Below are 16,134 nucleotides of genomic sequence, written 5' to 3' on the forward strand. Positions count from 1 at the left end.
GCCACAACACAAACGCAAAAGCTACAACACGAACGCAAAAGCTACAACACAAGCACAAAAGCCACAACACGAACGCAAAAGCTACAACACAAACGCTACAACACAAACGCAAAAGCTACAACACAAACGCAAAAGCCACAACACAAACGCAAAAGCTACAACACAAACGCAAAAGCTACAACACAAACGCAACACAAACGCAAAAGCCACAACACAAACGCAAAAGCTACAACACAAACGCAAAAGCTACAACACAAACGCAAACGGTACAAACGCAAAAGCCACAACACAAATGCAAAAGCTACAACACAAATGCAAACGCTACAAACGCAAGAGTGGAAACAACATTGTTATTAACCAGTGTTTGTGTTGTGGCTTTTGTATTTGTGTTGTAGCTTTTGTGTATTTGTGTTGTAGCTTTTGTGTTTGTGTTGTGGCTTTTATATTTGTGTTGAACTGTCTCGGCCACCGTAACATCTCCACCCAGAATGCAAACGGGCTGCAGAGCTGTTCCCTTCCTCCTGAAGTCAATCACCATCTCTCTGGTCTTATCCACGTTCAGCAGCAGGTGATTCTTACCAGCCCACTCCACAAAGTTGTCCACCAGCGCTCTGTACTCTCCCTCCTGTCCATCCCTTATACAATACACCGAAAAACTGCAGAAAACTTCTGTAAGTGACATGACTCTGACTTGTACTGGAAGTCTGTGTTGTATAAGCAGTGGCGGATTTGGCACCTTGGGGGGCTCAAGGCGAACACAGGCACACTACTTCGCTAGTAGGGGGGGTTGCTGATGACATTTGATCTTAATACATCCATGCATTTTAGCGTATGGATTTTTAGAATGACATGATTATTAGTTGAAGAGTAAGAAACAACCTTAACCATAAGTTCAATAGGTGTTAATGAGGACCAAGGCAATCGCCGACCTTTGCCTAATGGTAATGTCCGCCTCTGTGTATAAGGTGAACAAAAAAAGAGACAGCACAGTCCCCTGTGGAGCCCCTGTACCACTCACTACCACATCAGACAGAACATGGTCCAGACGGACAAACTGTGGTCTGCCTATCAGGCAGTCAGTGATCCAGGAGACTGTGGACCCACCGACAGTAGGCCTACACCCATCATTCTCACCTGGTAGCAGAGGCTGGATGCACTGTGCGTCCAGGTGCAGATATAGGCTATATATATGACGGCATCATCTCCCAGACGAAAGTAGAAAACTATTCATTCGGATTCAGAATATTCAAAATTTAAAATGAATAGATGAAATAAGCAATGAGTTCGAAATTATTCGAAATCATTGTGTGGTGGACTTGGGTATACCAGAAACTCCCATTTTAGGCCCTCTAGGTCTATGTGAACCGCACACCATACAGGGAGACCTTAAAATAAGTGTAGGCTATTTGAACTCTCAGGTAGATATGGGCCCCCATATAAATAGGCTACCTACATTAGGCTACCCTTGCTACCAGCACACAGTCGAAGCGAAATGCTTTTACCTCTGAAGCCTATATGGTGGACACGGATGTTCCTATTTTCAGGTAATCACACCCTGCTGCACCCTTACTGGAATTCAGCGGTAGCGCAGTTGTTTCCTGCCTCCGCCCATCTCCGATCGTCGTCCGACACAAGCCGAACGTTTCCGAAAAGTAACTCGTGGTCTCATTTCATTGGCGAGACGCTCGTCCAATGAGCCGCGGCCATCTGTGCAAGGCTCGTCGCCGTTGAAATTCTCAGGTTACATTTCCTCGAGGCTTTATTAGCTGATTTCACCTCAAATCTCCTGTCTCTAACTCCCTGGCACCGGTGAGAAGAAGCAGCCAACATGAAGCTCCCAGTGGCGATTCTCGCAGTTTTTGCATCGATAGCTGTCACCATTGACGCTACCGTCTACTTCAAGGAACAATTTCTGGATGGAGGTAACGTAAACGTTACAGTAACTTAATGCCAATTATGTCTTCTTGTCCTAATGTATAAAAAATGTGTTGTGAAAGTGGCTGCTTAACGTTAACTGCCTTTAACAGTATCAGTTGGCAATTTGTCTATAATATTTGTGCCTTTTGAAGAAAATATTTCTTTGAAAATAACCTTACTGTATTAATTTAACCCATTACAAGAGGCTAGGCCACGTTATGTCTATTAACGGTTAACGTTACGTGAACGTCATTAGAGATAATTTTAGCTTAAAAAAAAAACTAGCTAAAATGGCACAATATAGTATTGTGCCACATTGACTTAACGGTTAAGTCAGTGTCCTAATGTTATTTTAAAAATGGAATGGGTAACACTGAATGACCTCGTATGTAGCTAAGTCCAAATATTCTTTCACTTTTGATATCGCAGTGAACCGTATTGAGGGCTTTCATATGAAATCCCCATAGATATCTAGCTATTTGTGAAATACTGTTCGGTCGCAGTGCCGTTTGTACGTTAGCTAGGCTTTTCTGTTAAAACTATTGACCGTCCTCAATGTGCCGAACCAGTTAGAATAAAAGCAGAACTTCGATGGAAAATGTAAAAGAAAAAGGGCCCGTAGCCCTGGTGACTATATAGCTAAGATTTGAGTAATGTACGAAAATGTACTAAAAACAGTATTACTGGTAAATAATTCGTAATAACAATTTGTGAGACACTTCTCACCACCAAACCCCCCTGTCACTGACAGAGGTGTTCATTTATATTCTCAAAAAAAAAAAAAAAAAAAAGTAGGCTTTTATTATGAAGACGTCTTCGAATTTAGTACAGCAAGTTTAAGTAGGCCTATGTGTCTGGAACAAGCATTGCAATAGATTTTTGATGTACTTTGGTAATATTGTATCTACTAACTAACTGGAAAAAAAAACAGGCAGTCAGTAACCAGTTGAGTTGGATTCCTGTGTTTCAGATGGATGGGAGAGCCGGTGGGTCGAGTCCAAACACAAGTCAGACTATGGCCAATGGAAACTGAGTGCTGGGAAGTTTTATGGGGATGCTGAGGCTGATAAAGGTAACCGATACAAATACTTGCATATGGTGTCTTGTCATGCAAATGTAATGTATGTAAAATAGGTTTGTGTATGTGACCTGTTCTCAGTACAGCCACTACAAAGACAAGGCATTGGCCTGTAAAGTACTGTATATACTGAGATTATCCAGAACTGGAATAACCTGCCAGGGGGACCTGTGGCAAACTAATTACTGGACCCCCTTGTCAGGTTATTCCACTCCATTATCAACATCCTAAATCTTAATGCATAGGGTACTGTTTTCTGTGCTGGAATACTCCCTGGCCCCAGGTTTGCTCTGTGGTAATTTGAACAAACACATATTCATTTAGGAATATACTGTATAACATAAAATGGAAAATACATTTTTGACACAAGGCCCCTCTCCAAGACATGATCTCAAGATTGCACGCCACGCCTAGTCATGCCAGTGGATATTTGAAAGAATACATTACCCTATTTCTAGTAGTAATTATTTAGTACTTTTCCATCTTATTTTACTGTTTACTCACAAAATACATTTATCTGCTCACTTTGCTTTACCCTTCCTACAACCGGAACAAACATGGTACCGAAAGACATCGGCACCAAGCAGGTGCACTTACTTGCACTTTTACAAATGAATGGCATATGTAGGCCCACATTAAACAGGAGAGGTCACACCGCAATCAGTGCATTGACAGGAGGGATATATCACGGCAGAAGTACGCTAAACACCAGAGATATATATATATATATATATATATATATATATATATATATATATATATATATTATATATATATATATATATATATATATATATATATATATATATATATATATATATATAGACGTGCTCAAATTTGTTGGTACCCCTCCACAAAAAATGAAGAATGCACAATTTTCTTTGAAATAACTTGAAACTGACAAAAGTAATTGGCATCCACCATTGTTTATTAAATATTTAATAGAAATCAGACTTTGCTTTTGATTTTTTTTATTCAACATAATATTGTAAATAAGAAAACAAATGAAAATGGCATGGACAAAAATGATGGGACCGCTAACCTAATATTTTGTTGCACAACCTTTAGAGGCAATCACTGCAATCAAACGTTTTCTGTAGCTCTCAATGAGACTTCTGCACCTGTTAACAGGTAGTTTGGCCCACTCTTCCTGAGCAAACTGCTCCAGCTGTCTCAGGCTTGATGGGTGCCTTCTCCAAACTGCAAGTTTCAGCTCTTTCCATAGATGTTCGATAGGATTCAGATCAGGACTCATAGAAGGCCACTTCAGAATAGTCCAATGTTTTGTTCTTATCCATTCTTGGGTGCTTTTAGCTGTGTGTTTTGGGTCATTATCCTGTTGGAGGACCCATGACCTGCGACTGAGACCGAGCTTTCTGACACTGGGCAGTACGTTTCGCTCCAGAATGCCTTGATAGTCTTGAGATTTCATTGTGCCCTGCACAGATTCAAGGCACCCTGTGCCAGGCGCAGCAAAGCAGCCCCAAATCATAACCGAGCCTCCTCCATGTTTCACTGTAGGTATGGTGTTCTTTTCTTTGAAAGCTTCATTTTTTCGTCTGTGAACATAGAGCTGACGTGACTTGCCAAAAAGCTCCAGTTTTGACTCATCTGTCCAAAGGACATTCTCCCAGAAGGATTGTGGCTTGTCAATATGCATTTTAGCAAATTCCAGTCTGGCTTTTTTATGTTTTTCTTTCAAAAGTGGAGTCCTCCTGGGCCCACTTTCGCTCAAAAAGCGACGGATGGTGCGATCAGAAACTGACGTACCTTCACCTTGGAGTTCAGCTTGCATCTCTTTGGCAGTTATCCTTGGTTCTTTTTCTACCATTCGCACTATCCTTCTGTTCAATCTGGGGTCGATTTTCCTCTCGCGGCCGCGCCCAGGGAGGTTGGCTACAGTTCTATGGACCTTAAACTTCTTAATAATATTTGTAACTGTTGTCACAGGAACATCAAGCTGCTTGGAGATGGTCTTGTAGCCTTTACCTTTACCATGCTTGTCTATTATTTTCTTTCTGATCTCCTCAGACAACTCTCTCCTTTGCTTTCTCTGGTCTATGTTCAGTGTGGTGCACACAATGATACCAAACAGCACAGTGACTACTTTTCTCCATTTAAATAGGCTGAATGACTGATTACAAGATTGGAGACATGTGTGATACTAATTAAAGAAACTAATTAGTTTGAAATATCACTATGATCCAATTATTTATTATCTTTTCTAAGGGGTACCAACAAATGTGTCCAGGCCATTTTAGAATATCTTTGTAGAATAAGCAATAATTCATCTCTTTTTACAGCTTCTTTGCTTTATTCTATGATATACCAAAGGCATGGAAGTATACATGATAAAATAGCTTTCAATTTCATCACTTTTCAGGAGGAATGAAGCATTATTTCAATGAGCTGTAAGGGTACCAACAAATTTGAGCACGTCTTGTGTGTGTGTGTGTGTGTGTGTGTGTGTCTGTGTCTATCTATCTATCTATCTATCTATCTCTCTATCTATCTGGTACAGCGACCAGCCCACAAAGTGCACATGCAGCCGAATAATAGAGCGCTAAGAGATTGTTTGCTAGTTAATCGATAGCAGATGTCATCGCTCTCTCTGGACGGGTGATAAACAAATAAATAAATGCTGAAAATGGGTTGGCCTCCCCATGTAAAGTCTATGTACGGGAAACACTGTGCAGTAATCCTGGAACTTTTGGACTCATGGGGCATTTGCCCAATGTGCCTGATGCAGGCATGGTTATATTCATAAGCATGACAATAAGTCACAGAGTATCTGGCATACAAAAAAAAATCATGAAATTAGAATGAAACCATTTTTACAAGGGAAACCTGTTCAAGAAGAAACTGCAGCATCGTCACAAACAAAAGCCACGAATAGCCTTTATAATAATAATAATAATAACAGCAGAGCTCCGAGAGGCTATACTATTATACTATACTATATAGATACTATTTAAAGGTGCTCTAAGCAATGTCAAGCGTTTTTTAGGCTACAACATTTTTTGTCACATACAGCAAACATCTCCTCACTATCCGCTAGCTGCCTGTCCCCTGAACACACTGTAAAAAAAACGCGGTCTCTGTAGACAGCCCAGGCTCCACAAACGGCAACAAAAACAAACTGTGCCAACCTGCACCACCAAACATAACAAACAGTGTTCCAGCCAATAACTGACAAGAAGGATTTTGGGGTGTGTGCGCGGAAGGGAGGGGGAGGGGACGGGATGAGGAGGAGGAGGGAGGGGCGAGCTATCCTCCGTTTTGTTTGACAATACTTTGAACGTCAACAAGAAGTGACGTCACCCAACATCGCTTAGAGCACCTTGTTAAGTAGTTTTTTTTAGTAGAATTTTTATTCCCAACTTGTACATTTGTACATTCTTTTTATCTTTATTTTTTGAATAGTTGTTCTTGTATTCTGTCCTATTTATTATGCCTTGTACAGTATATTCTGTATGTGTGCTGTCTGTCTGATATTTTGCTGCTGTAGCACTGAAATTTCCCAATTTGGTATTTAATTTAATCTTTAGTGCTTGTCGCTGTCAGCTGTTCACTCCTAGTTTTTGTACACCAGGTATCCAGACCAGCCAGGACGCCCGCTTTTACGCCCTGTCGGCTCGCTTCGAGCCCTTTAGCAACGAGGGAAAGCCCCTGGTCATCCAGTTCACCATCAAGCACGAGCAGAAGATCGACTGCGGCGGCGGCTACGTGAAGGTCTTCCCGTCTGACCTCGACCAGAGCAACATGCACGGAGACTCCCAGTATTACATCATGTTTGGTGAGTCGTGCTTGTCTTGTGGAGGCCCTGAGGCCTGACCACAGAACAGAACTGTTGAAGGAAAGAGCACTTGAAAGGATGTTTTGATGCGTCTTCCTGATTTAAGTTATTTTAAACTTCTGCCTTTTCAAATGTAGTTCTTACTAAGTTTCTATTGTGAGGTCCAGTTAAATCAATCCTGTAACGTGACCTGTGTCTCCAGGGCCTGACATCTGTGGATACAGCACAAAGAAGGTTCACGTGATCTTCAACTACAAGGGCCAGAACCACCTCATCAAGAAAGACATCAAATGCAAAGTAAATACTGCATGAAGCCCGTTGAACATTTTTGGTTTTTGTGAACATGATTTTTTTTGTTTTAATGATTAACACTTTTTATTTTAATTTTAGGTAACACTTTACAATAAGGTACACAAAAAAATAGGTAGTTACTGTTTTTCAGAAGGGTAGTTACCCTTTTTCAGAAGGGTAATGAATGATTAGTTACCCTTTTTCAGAAGGGTAACGAATGATTAGTTACCCTTTTTCAGAAGGGTAGTTACCCTTTTTAACTACCCTTCTGAAAAACAGTAACTACCCTTCTGAAAAACAGTAACTACCCTTCTGAAAAAGGGTAACTAATCATTCATTACCCTTCTGAAAAACAGTAACTACCCTTTCAAAAACAGTAACTACCTATTTTTTTGTGTACCTTATTGTAAAGTGTTACCTAATTTTTATTTTTAAACAACATACAAAACATACACTTTACAACATGAACATATCCCCTCCCTTCACTTAGACAAAATTTCAAAAGATGACATAATAACCATAGCATTCAAGACAGTATCATACAATAACCAAATAGACAACAAGATGTCAACCAAATAAACATGTGTATATGTAAGAACACTATAAGCACATATTATATGCTTCTCCCCCAGCACATAAGTTTCCTAGGAGCCCTCCAGAAAGTGTAAGTACTTCCCCCATTTTCTAGTGTAGACATCCAATCAGGCGAACCGTTTGTATGACATCTTTTCAAACGCTGCAACCCTAGCCATCTCACAAGCCAACTCCTGGATTGATGGCACCCCTTCATTCTTCCATCCTCTTAAAAGAATCTGTCAGGCTATCATTAAACTAGTCTGGACCCAGCTTCTTTTGTTTATCCATCCCGCTTGGGACTGACCCATCTCCCAGAACAAATAATCTTGGGCTGAATAGAACCTGGGTCCCTGGAATCTGACATAGGTTATCATGTATCCCGGTCCAAAATTCCTGGACCTTATCACAGGACCATAGGACATGAAGTAATTGGTCGTCCTCTGTCTTACATTTCCAACAATTTGGCGTGTTGTTCAATCCAATTCTAAACAATCCGGAGGGAGTCCAATAGAAGCGATGCATAATCTTGAACTGAATGAGGCGCACCCTCACATCGCGTTTCATCGTTTTAATATTCCTACAGATTCTGTCCCACCCTTCAGTTCAATTTTATTTGTCATATCAAATCGTAACAAGAGTTATCTCTAGACTCTTTACAGATAGAGTAGGTCTAGACCGCACTCTATAATTCACGAAGACCCAACAATTCCCCCAAGAGCAAGCATTTAGTGCAACAGTGGCGAGGAACCCAGGCTCTTGGTGGGCGGCCATCTGCATCATCATCCAGTGTAATACTCGGATACCTTTTCCCGTGTCTTCTTGAGCGCTGACCAGGGCTCCTGTGAACATTCATTTTAAATATTCTTGCTCGCTCTGAATTCCCTTTTCCTCCCCCTCTCTCCAGGATGACGAGCTGACCAACCTGTACACGCTGATCCTGAATCCAGACCAGACATACGAGGTGAAGATCAACAACGAGAAGGTGGAGTCCGGCTCCCTGGAGGACGACTGGGACATGCTGCCCCTAAAGAAGATCAAGGACCCAGAGGCCAAGAAGCCCGGCGACTGGGACGACAGGGCCAAGATCGACGACCCCAGCGACACCAAGCCTGAGGTAGGAGATGAGGGCCGCGTTCTTTGTACGCGGATACCGTTCAAAGAACCAAAAAGAATCCAGACTTGCGTCAAATCGTCAACACTATAAAATGGATAACTCGGGTACCCACGAATGGGGCTCAGGGCTTTACTCAAAGTTCTCCAGATAATTCTGTATACTGGATTCTTGGAACAGGACCCTGGGTTTCTTTTCAGACCCAGCTTACATTTTTTTTAGAGGCAGATGGAGAAAGTTCATCAAAATGAAAACCAAATGCTGGACAGAAAAATGCAGCGTAGACAGCCTGAACAGTGTTGAACCAGAAATGTCACGTTATAGATGCTAATAGACTCACACACACACACACACCTTAGGAACAGTTGTTGAACCGAGTTGCTGTCCACGATTTCATATTGCAGAGCTGATCTGACCATAGCATCTGGATAAATGGTAGTTTATGAGGACAGTTAGTATTCAGTTTCAGTGTGCAGAGTGCTTTATCTAAAGGGAAAGCAGCTTTACATAATGGTCATAAAAAGTTGTATACATAGCATTGACAGGACAGGAAGTGTCGCGTTTCGGAAAAATGTGTACTAAAAAAAATTCCTATTTCACCAACTCCACACACTGTACAGTGAGTTGTAAGCTGTTGTCCCAGATCTGTCAGGTTAGCAAAGGCTTCTTGCTTTTGTGACTTTTTGAACATTGGTTCTTTGAACACCGTTGGAGGTTCAATTTGTTCATCTCGAATGAACTTATTTTCAGTAACAGTGTGCTTTTATATGTAAAAAAAGGCAAATTGAGTAGAAAGTCAAAACCCTGATCAGCACTAACGTGATTGGCTGTGACGGCTCACAATAGTTCTAAATCATCTTAAAGCCTTCTTTAAAGGGGAACTATGCAGTTTTTTTTAGCTTAATTTACCTTAGCAGCTATGGAGTCATTGGAATGGTTATATGACTTTTTTTGCGTTGAATGGTGGCCGTTTCGCTTCCCCCTAGCGCCTGTGAGCGGAAAAACCACCCTTGCAACTTTGGGCCGGCGGGTATCACGTGATATCAGGTCTCGCGATGTAACGAATTGCTTCACGGCACTGCACACGTACACTGAGCTGGCAAAAAAGAAACGGAAAGCATTGTCGGAGGAACAGAGAAAGAGGAAACGGCAGACTGACTGAGCGAGGAGTCATGCTGACCTGGCGTTCTTGCTGTTGCACTTCTAAGTATCTTTGATCAGAAACTTTATCTGCCACAGAGTTTCTTGTCAGCTTGATGTTGGCAAACGCGAGTTGATTCTGCTCCGACAGCGTTTTAAGGCCATTGTAGGAAAAAAGAATAATGTTATGGACCCGGGAGAGAAGGGTAATATTTCAAGAAAAACCTCAGTGGACATGGCTCTGTGCGTTCGCCGACTTCTTTGAAAACAAATGCACCTGACCAGAGGGAGAAGATGGGAGGCGGGGGGAGAGTCGCCAACGAGTTTTTACGACAGCGTTGCCAAATATCTATTCCGAAGCTGTAGGGGGAGCTCTATAGAGAAACCTGCGAGCAAAAAGCGAGAAAACAGCCAAAACTGCATAGCCCCCCTTTAAATAACTTGAGAAATCCAGGCTTGTGTCAAATAATCAACAATCAATCAATCAAGCTACTTTAGTTATCCGTGCACAGAGCCCAGGTCACATCCCATACGTTTGTATGATGTGCATTATGTTATACCAGTGTGAGTGTGTGTACTACAGTGGTAACTAATTGTGCTGTCTCCCAGGAATGGGACAAGCCAGAGACCATCCCCGACCCTGATGCCAAGAAGCCTAGTGACTGGGACGAGGACATGGACGGAGAGTGGGAACCTCCCATGATCACCAACCCAGAGTACAAAGTACGACTTTCACAGCTGAGGAGATGGGCTGGAGCTTTTATTTTGTGTGTGTGTGTGTGTGTGTGTGTGTGTGTGTGTGTGTGTGTGTGTTTTTTAATGTAAAGCACTTTGGGTTTACTGTAACGTTATGAAATGTGGTACATAATTAAAGTTGACATTTAAAGGTTAGGGTGTGGGGGGGGTCATATTCTGAAGGCATTACTTCTATTATGGAATTGGTCTAATACCCAGTGCCATCGCTAGTCCTTACCCCTCTTGTGTTGCCTTTGCAGGGCGAGTGGAGTCCCAAGAAGATTGACAACCCTGACTACAAAGGAGCCTGGGTCCACCCCGAGATCGACAACCCAGAGTACTCTCATGACGCCGCCATGTACAAGTTTGAGAAAATTGGAGTACTGGGTCTGGATCTGTGGCAGGTAAAGATTATGGCCCACCCGTCGAGAGTCGTAATAACTGAAATACCAGAGCCTAAGTATACGTACAGACAATTTTGGTGCTGCGTGGTTTAATGGGAATTTGTCCGAAATAAGGCCCTAAGGCTTAAGTTTACCAGAACACAAGGATCAATCTGAGACGAAGAGTTCAGTTAAGCAAAGTCTACCGAGTCCAGCATAAGAGTTACAACACAGCTGTGGGTTCACAAACAGAGACTAAGTTTCCCTAGTGACAGACATAAAGTCAGAGCTCGGTCCACCAAGTTGTCCTCCGAAATGAGGCCTCTGTGTGGTGCAAGCTCCTTTTCCGTTCTTGCAACCTTCAAACAATGCAGCCCTATGCCATAAAAGCCTAAACTATTTTTATGACTTAAGCTTAACTTTCTGTGCATCAGAGACATTTCCTTGAACCACTTCCTCAATGACTGCACACAGCTCTTTTGCAACGAACACAAATGCACACATTTTGTTAATAAAATATTTCTACAACATTTATCCGGATACCTTGAGTAAACAATGCTAATGTGTTGGATGTCTTTGTTCAGGTGAAATCTGGCACCATCTTTGACAACTTCCTGATCACCGACGATGTCAAAGAAGCAGAGGAGTTTGGGAAGGAAACCTGGGGAGCTACTAAGGTAGGACTGTACTCAAGTACTGTATGTCGGGCCTACACTATCCTGTGTATTCTATACTAAACAAAACAATATACGTACGTTAACAATTTATCCATTCATTTTTTGTTTATTTAGCTAACGTGCTTAGTTTTGTCAAAAATGATGAGAAATGCATATAAAACCAAATAACCATCAGTACCTGGAGTTATTCAGTTGAAAGTGAAGAAAAGCAGCCCAAAGTTCTCGGGGCTTATCCTAAGTTCTAGAGGTCCGCTGGAACGAGCGCTAACGTCCGCTATCGGTAGGATTGGGCATCGAGAACCGATTCCAACTTGGAATCGTTTAAAAAATGATAGGCCCTAGCTATCGTAGCTAGCGTTAGGCTCCGTGTAAAAAAACGATGGGAGAGACTTGCAGTTTGGGAGTTCCGGGTGAACTATGTTAAAGCCAGATGCTTACCGCGATCAAGCAGTCGTGCACGGTGAGGAGGAGGCGGCCACGGGGCTAATCGCAGACGGGTCCGAAATGTGTTTGTGAAAGAGAGAGAGAGAGACGAGTGAAATAAGATTTTACCCATTTTAAATATATATATATATATATATATATATAAATAAAAAGAAAAGAAAATCACCATGCGGCGGTCAGTGTTGCTATTGTGGCGCACTGCCGCAAATAAATCAATGTATGGTAAACACTGCTGCAGAGTTGGGAGGTGTGCTGCTAAGGGGAGTGTGTTAAAGTCTCTCAGTATGAACACTGGTTGGTCAGCTGGCCGTGCATGCGCACTGTTAAAACCGTCTATTCTGTTCTGCTACCTGTGTGTTATTAGGTCCCGGTACATACACCAATATAATAGTGAGCCGTCCAAATTCCCCAAAGTAAATATAAAGATCTGAACGGCGTCCTCGCCTTCTTAGCTGCTTTTTGAGTCCTCTTGAGCGGCATAGCCACGCCCTTTTGTTTCCCAATGTTTTTTTATTGAATCCAGAATGAGTTAGAATTGTACAACGTCATCTGCAATGTCAACATAGCGGAAGCCTAACAGCAGCCTTCTACAGTGTAATCAAAAGTATCTTGGAATCAAAATACCTGCAGTTGTTTTTGAGAATACCGATCAAACTGTCAACTTAAAGGTATAGCAGGTGATATTGTTAATCTAATACCCTTTCTGTCAAATTCAGCAAATATCTCCTCACGTTCACCTAGCTCTCTATTTTCTGTGTGCGCTGAAAAAAAGGTGCTGTTAATAGACAGCCCTGGCTGTGTAAATACAAAACAAACAGAAAGGAGTGCACGAGCCACAAAACACTATTCCAGCCAATCGGCAACAGGCGGCGACAGTTGATGGTAGGGGGTGAGGCAGCATGTTAATGTGCCGACCAGCCAGAAGTGTGTGTGTGTGTGTGTGTGTGTGTGTGTGTGAGAAGTCTTTACTAGTGTCTATGTATAGTTAAGTAATGATTATTCTATTTTTGATATATTGTATTGCCTGTTGTACTTGAATAGATATTTATTATCATATATTATTATATTATATTATATTTTTTCCTCACCGCTCCTTTAAACATGCTACAATCTAACTTTACTGTAAGGGCACACTATTGAGATCTTCCTTTTGTATTTTTTGAAGTATGTGTGCATGGATGTCATATGTCTGTGTGCCTATGTGTATGTAAGTTGTGTATAAGCTATTGGACACCTTAATTTCCTAGGGGATAAATAAAGTATCTCTATCTCTACCTGTTGAAAACATGAAAACAACTTGTCTTGTTTGCCCCCCCCCCCCCAGGGACCAGAGAAGAAGATGAAAGATGAGCAGGAGGACATGGAGAGGAAAGTGAGGGAGGAGGAGGAGAAGAGCAAGAAGAAGGACACTGAAGGCGGTGATGAGGAGGTGGAAGAGGAGGAGGAGGAGGAGGAGGAAGACGGCGAGGAGGAGGACGAGGCAGAGGAAGACGGCGAGGAGGTGGAAGAGGACGCCGGGACGGAAGACGACAGCGCTGTCAAAGAGAAGGACGAGTTGTAGAGCGAAAAGGACCCGGTTGGCGGACTGCTGTGTGCTTCTCTCTGCAGGTCCGACAGAAAATCAGCAAAAAGCCCTATGGACTCTGGCCTTTCATACAGCAGCCTTTTATTCAGGTGTAGGGGCGGGGGAGGGGTGGAAGGTGGGGTCAGCTCAGATTAATTTTTTTATCGATTCCCTTGTTGCTTTTTTTTTCTAACCTTCAAATAAGAAAAGGGTCCACATGTTTTCCTCTGTTTGTGTGTCTGCTTTGGTTGAGAATGTTCTTATTTAATGTGATTTACCGAAATGGTCCAATGGTGTGTGTGCATTCTGCAGTTACTCACAGAGCCAATTCATTTTTTATTATTGACTTTGTTTGGATGTCCAGTATATCAAGGGTCTGTGATGTCTGGTTCATGCACTTTTATTTCTCCTGTGTGATGTAGTACTGTTTTTTTTTGTTTGTTTTTTAATTTTTCCTTTGTTTTTTGTTTTTTTAAATTGACCCCCCTTCATAATTTATTCAATCATTACATGGATTCCCTAAAAACAACATGTCAGTTCCCAAAGCTCTGTTTTTGGGGCATATGTCCTTCCTCAACTCTTGTGTGGGCATTCCTAATGCGTGTGTGTGTTTGTTTAAGAGTAAGACTGCATTTAGACAAACTGTGATTTTTACAATCGCCATTTTCTCATTGTTCTGAATGAGTGACTGTCCTGTGGGTGCACACTGTTCAGTTTCAGTGAATAAATTGACGCCTCTCTCTACAAGCTGATGCCTGTTTTCTATTGTAGCGGTTAGTCTTATTTCAGTGTGGTGTGAAGGAGAGATTTTATGGGTGATAGAATGGTGGTGGCCATGGATAACCTAAACAATACTTCTTTTTCAGTATCTTTTTTTGGGGGGGAATATACTTTAAACATCTTTTTATACCCTTGAATAAGTTGTTTTCTTTGCCTTGGGGCCATCAACCACATCCCACAGCCTTCGGCATATTTAGGTTGGCTTAATTGACTTGGTCGAAGTATGGAACGTCAGTCACATGATAAGTCTATATCCACGACGTTCCACTTCCGGGGTTGCTCAGGTGCCGCCGGATATTCTGCCGGATGTTACTCTTCTCAGTCGGATGTCCGTTACCTTCCGCTTTCTCTGGTTTATTTGTGAGGACTATGGTTAACTGCTCCTCAGATCTCTGCAGGGTAAATCCAGACAGCTATAGCTAGCTATAACAGACTATCTGTCCAATCTGAGTTTTCTGTTGCATGACTAAAAACAACTTTTGAACTTACACACGTTTCACCAAAACAAGTTCCTTCCCGAGGCTGTTTTGCAGCGGCACCGCGGCTCTGTCCGGCGCTTAGCACCGCCCAAGATGATTGTGATTGGTTTCATGAAATGCCAATAAACCAGAGCACGTTGTGGCCGGGTTGGCTCAGTTTGTATAGTGGCGGGCGCACGTGTAGGGGTTTGCTCCTCGGCGCAGCGGCCGCGGGTTCGACTCCGACCTTCGGCCCTTTGCATGTCATTCCCCATCTCTCTCCCCTTTCATGTCTTCATCTGTCCTATAAAGGTCTAAAATGCCCGAAAAAAATAATCTTAAAAAAACCAGAGCACGTTTTTCTCCCATCCCGGAATGCTGTGTGGACTAGCCAGACCTTTATCTGGAAATGCCAGACTAGTCACATGATAACAGGGTTTTGTATAGGGGAAGATGGTAACCCTATGTCTCTGTACAAAGATGCTCTATCTATCAGGTCGGCCTTCATTTTGGCCGACCTGACATGTTCAGTCGGAGACAGGGCAGTCGGGACTCACCCGGAAATGGCAAGCGGGATGACCGTGACTAAGCCTCTCAAAATCTGACGAAAATCTTTTAAAACTGACCTTTGTCGATCTGAAATGAAGACAGATTCAGCAGCTGCATGGCCTATTTCTCGCTTAAAATATTTTCAGAAACACGTTTCGGTGAATTATTTTAGTACAATATGAGATCGTATTCTGAATGAGTCACCATTAATGGCCAGTTGAAAAATCCAAAATCAGGAAGCAGCAGCCAGACCCTTTGTCCAATCAGCTGCTGGTTTTCATTTTTTGGCCGACAATACAGATTAGCGCCGCCTGCTGTTATGGAGACGTATTACGTCTCGTCGCTTTGGTGTGTTGTGAGCATTTTTTTGACCAACTCGGGGAGACTGATCAGTCCAACTGCCTTTTCTGCCAACGGTCGGCCGTCACTTTTTGATGCCTTACGCTGCAGACGCATTTTGGTCAGTACTCAAAAAGTATTGAGGTTACGTTGACACACGAGATAAAGTAAAGCATCAGGTCTGTGGAGTGTGACCTAATTTAAATAGTAAGCCAACAAGTCGCCTTGGTTGTCCAAGTTGCCCCTACCATGGATTAATTCATTCATGATGCAGACAGAGAGAAAAAGCCTTTAGG

The 16,134-nt window shown here is 42.3% G+C and overlaps 1 protein-coding gene across 1 annotated transcript; it reads left to right on the forward strand.

Moving 5' to 3' along the window:
• Window positions 1-1,657: 1,657 nt before the first annotated feature.
• Window positions 1,658-14,459, forward strand: calr3a (calreticulin 3a). Its single transcript, XM_031311607.2, has 9 exons — window positions 1,658-1,922; window positions 2,888-2,989; window positions 6,588-6,791; window positions 6,994-7,088; window positions 8,563-8,772; window positions 10,519-10,632; window positions 10,905-11,048; window positions 11,612-11,704; window positions 13,473-14,459. The coding sequence occupies exons 1-9, from the start codon at window positions 1,829-1,831 to the stop codon at window positions 13,707-13,709; spliced, it is 1,293 nt and encodes a 430-aa protein (XP_031167467.1). The 5' UTR covers window positions 1,658-1,828; the 3' UTR covers window positions 13,710-14,459.
• The last annotated feature ends 1,675 nt before the right edge of the window (window positions 14,460-16,134 follow it).

The sequence above is a fragment of the Sander lucioperca genome, chromosome 11, assembly GCF_008315115.2.
Source record: "Sander lucioperca isolate FBNREF2018 chromosome 11, SLUC_FBN_1.2, whole genome shotgun sequence".
NCBI classification, from domain to species: Eukaryota; Metazoa; Chordata; class Actinopteri; order Perciformes; family Percidae; genus Sander; species Sander lucioperca.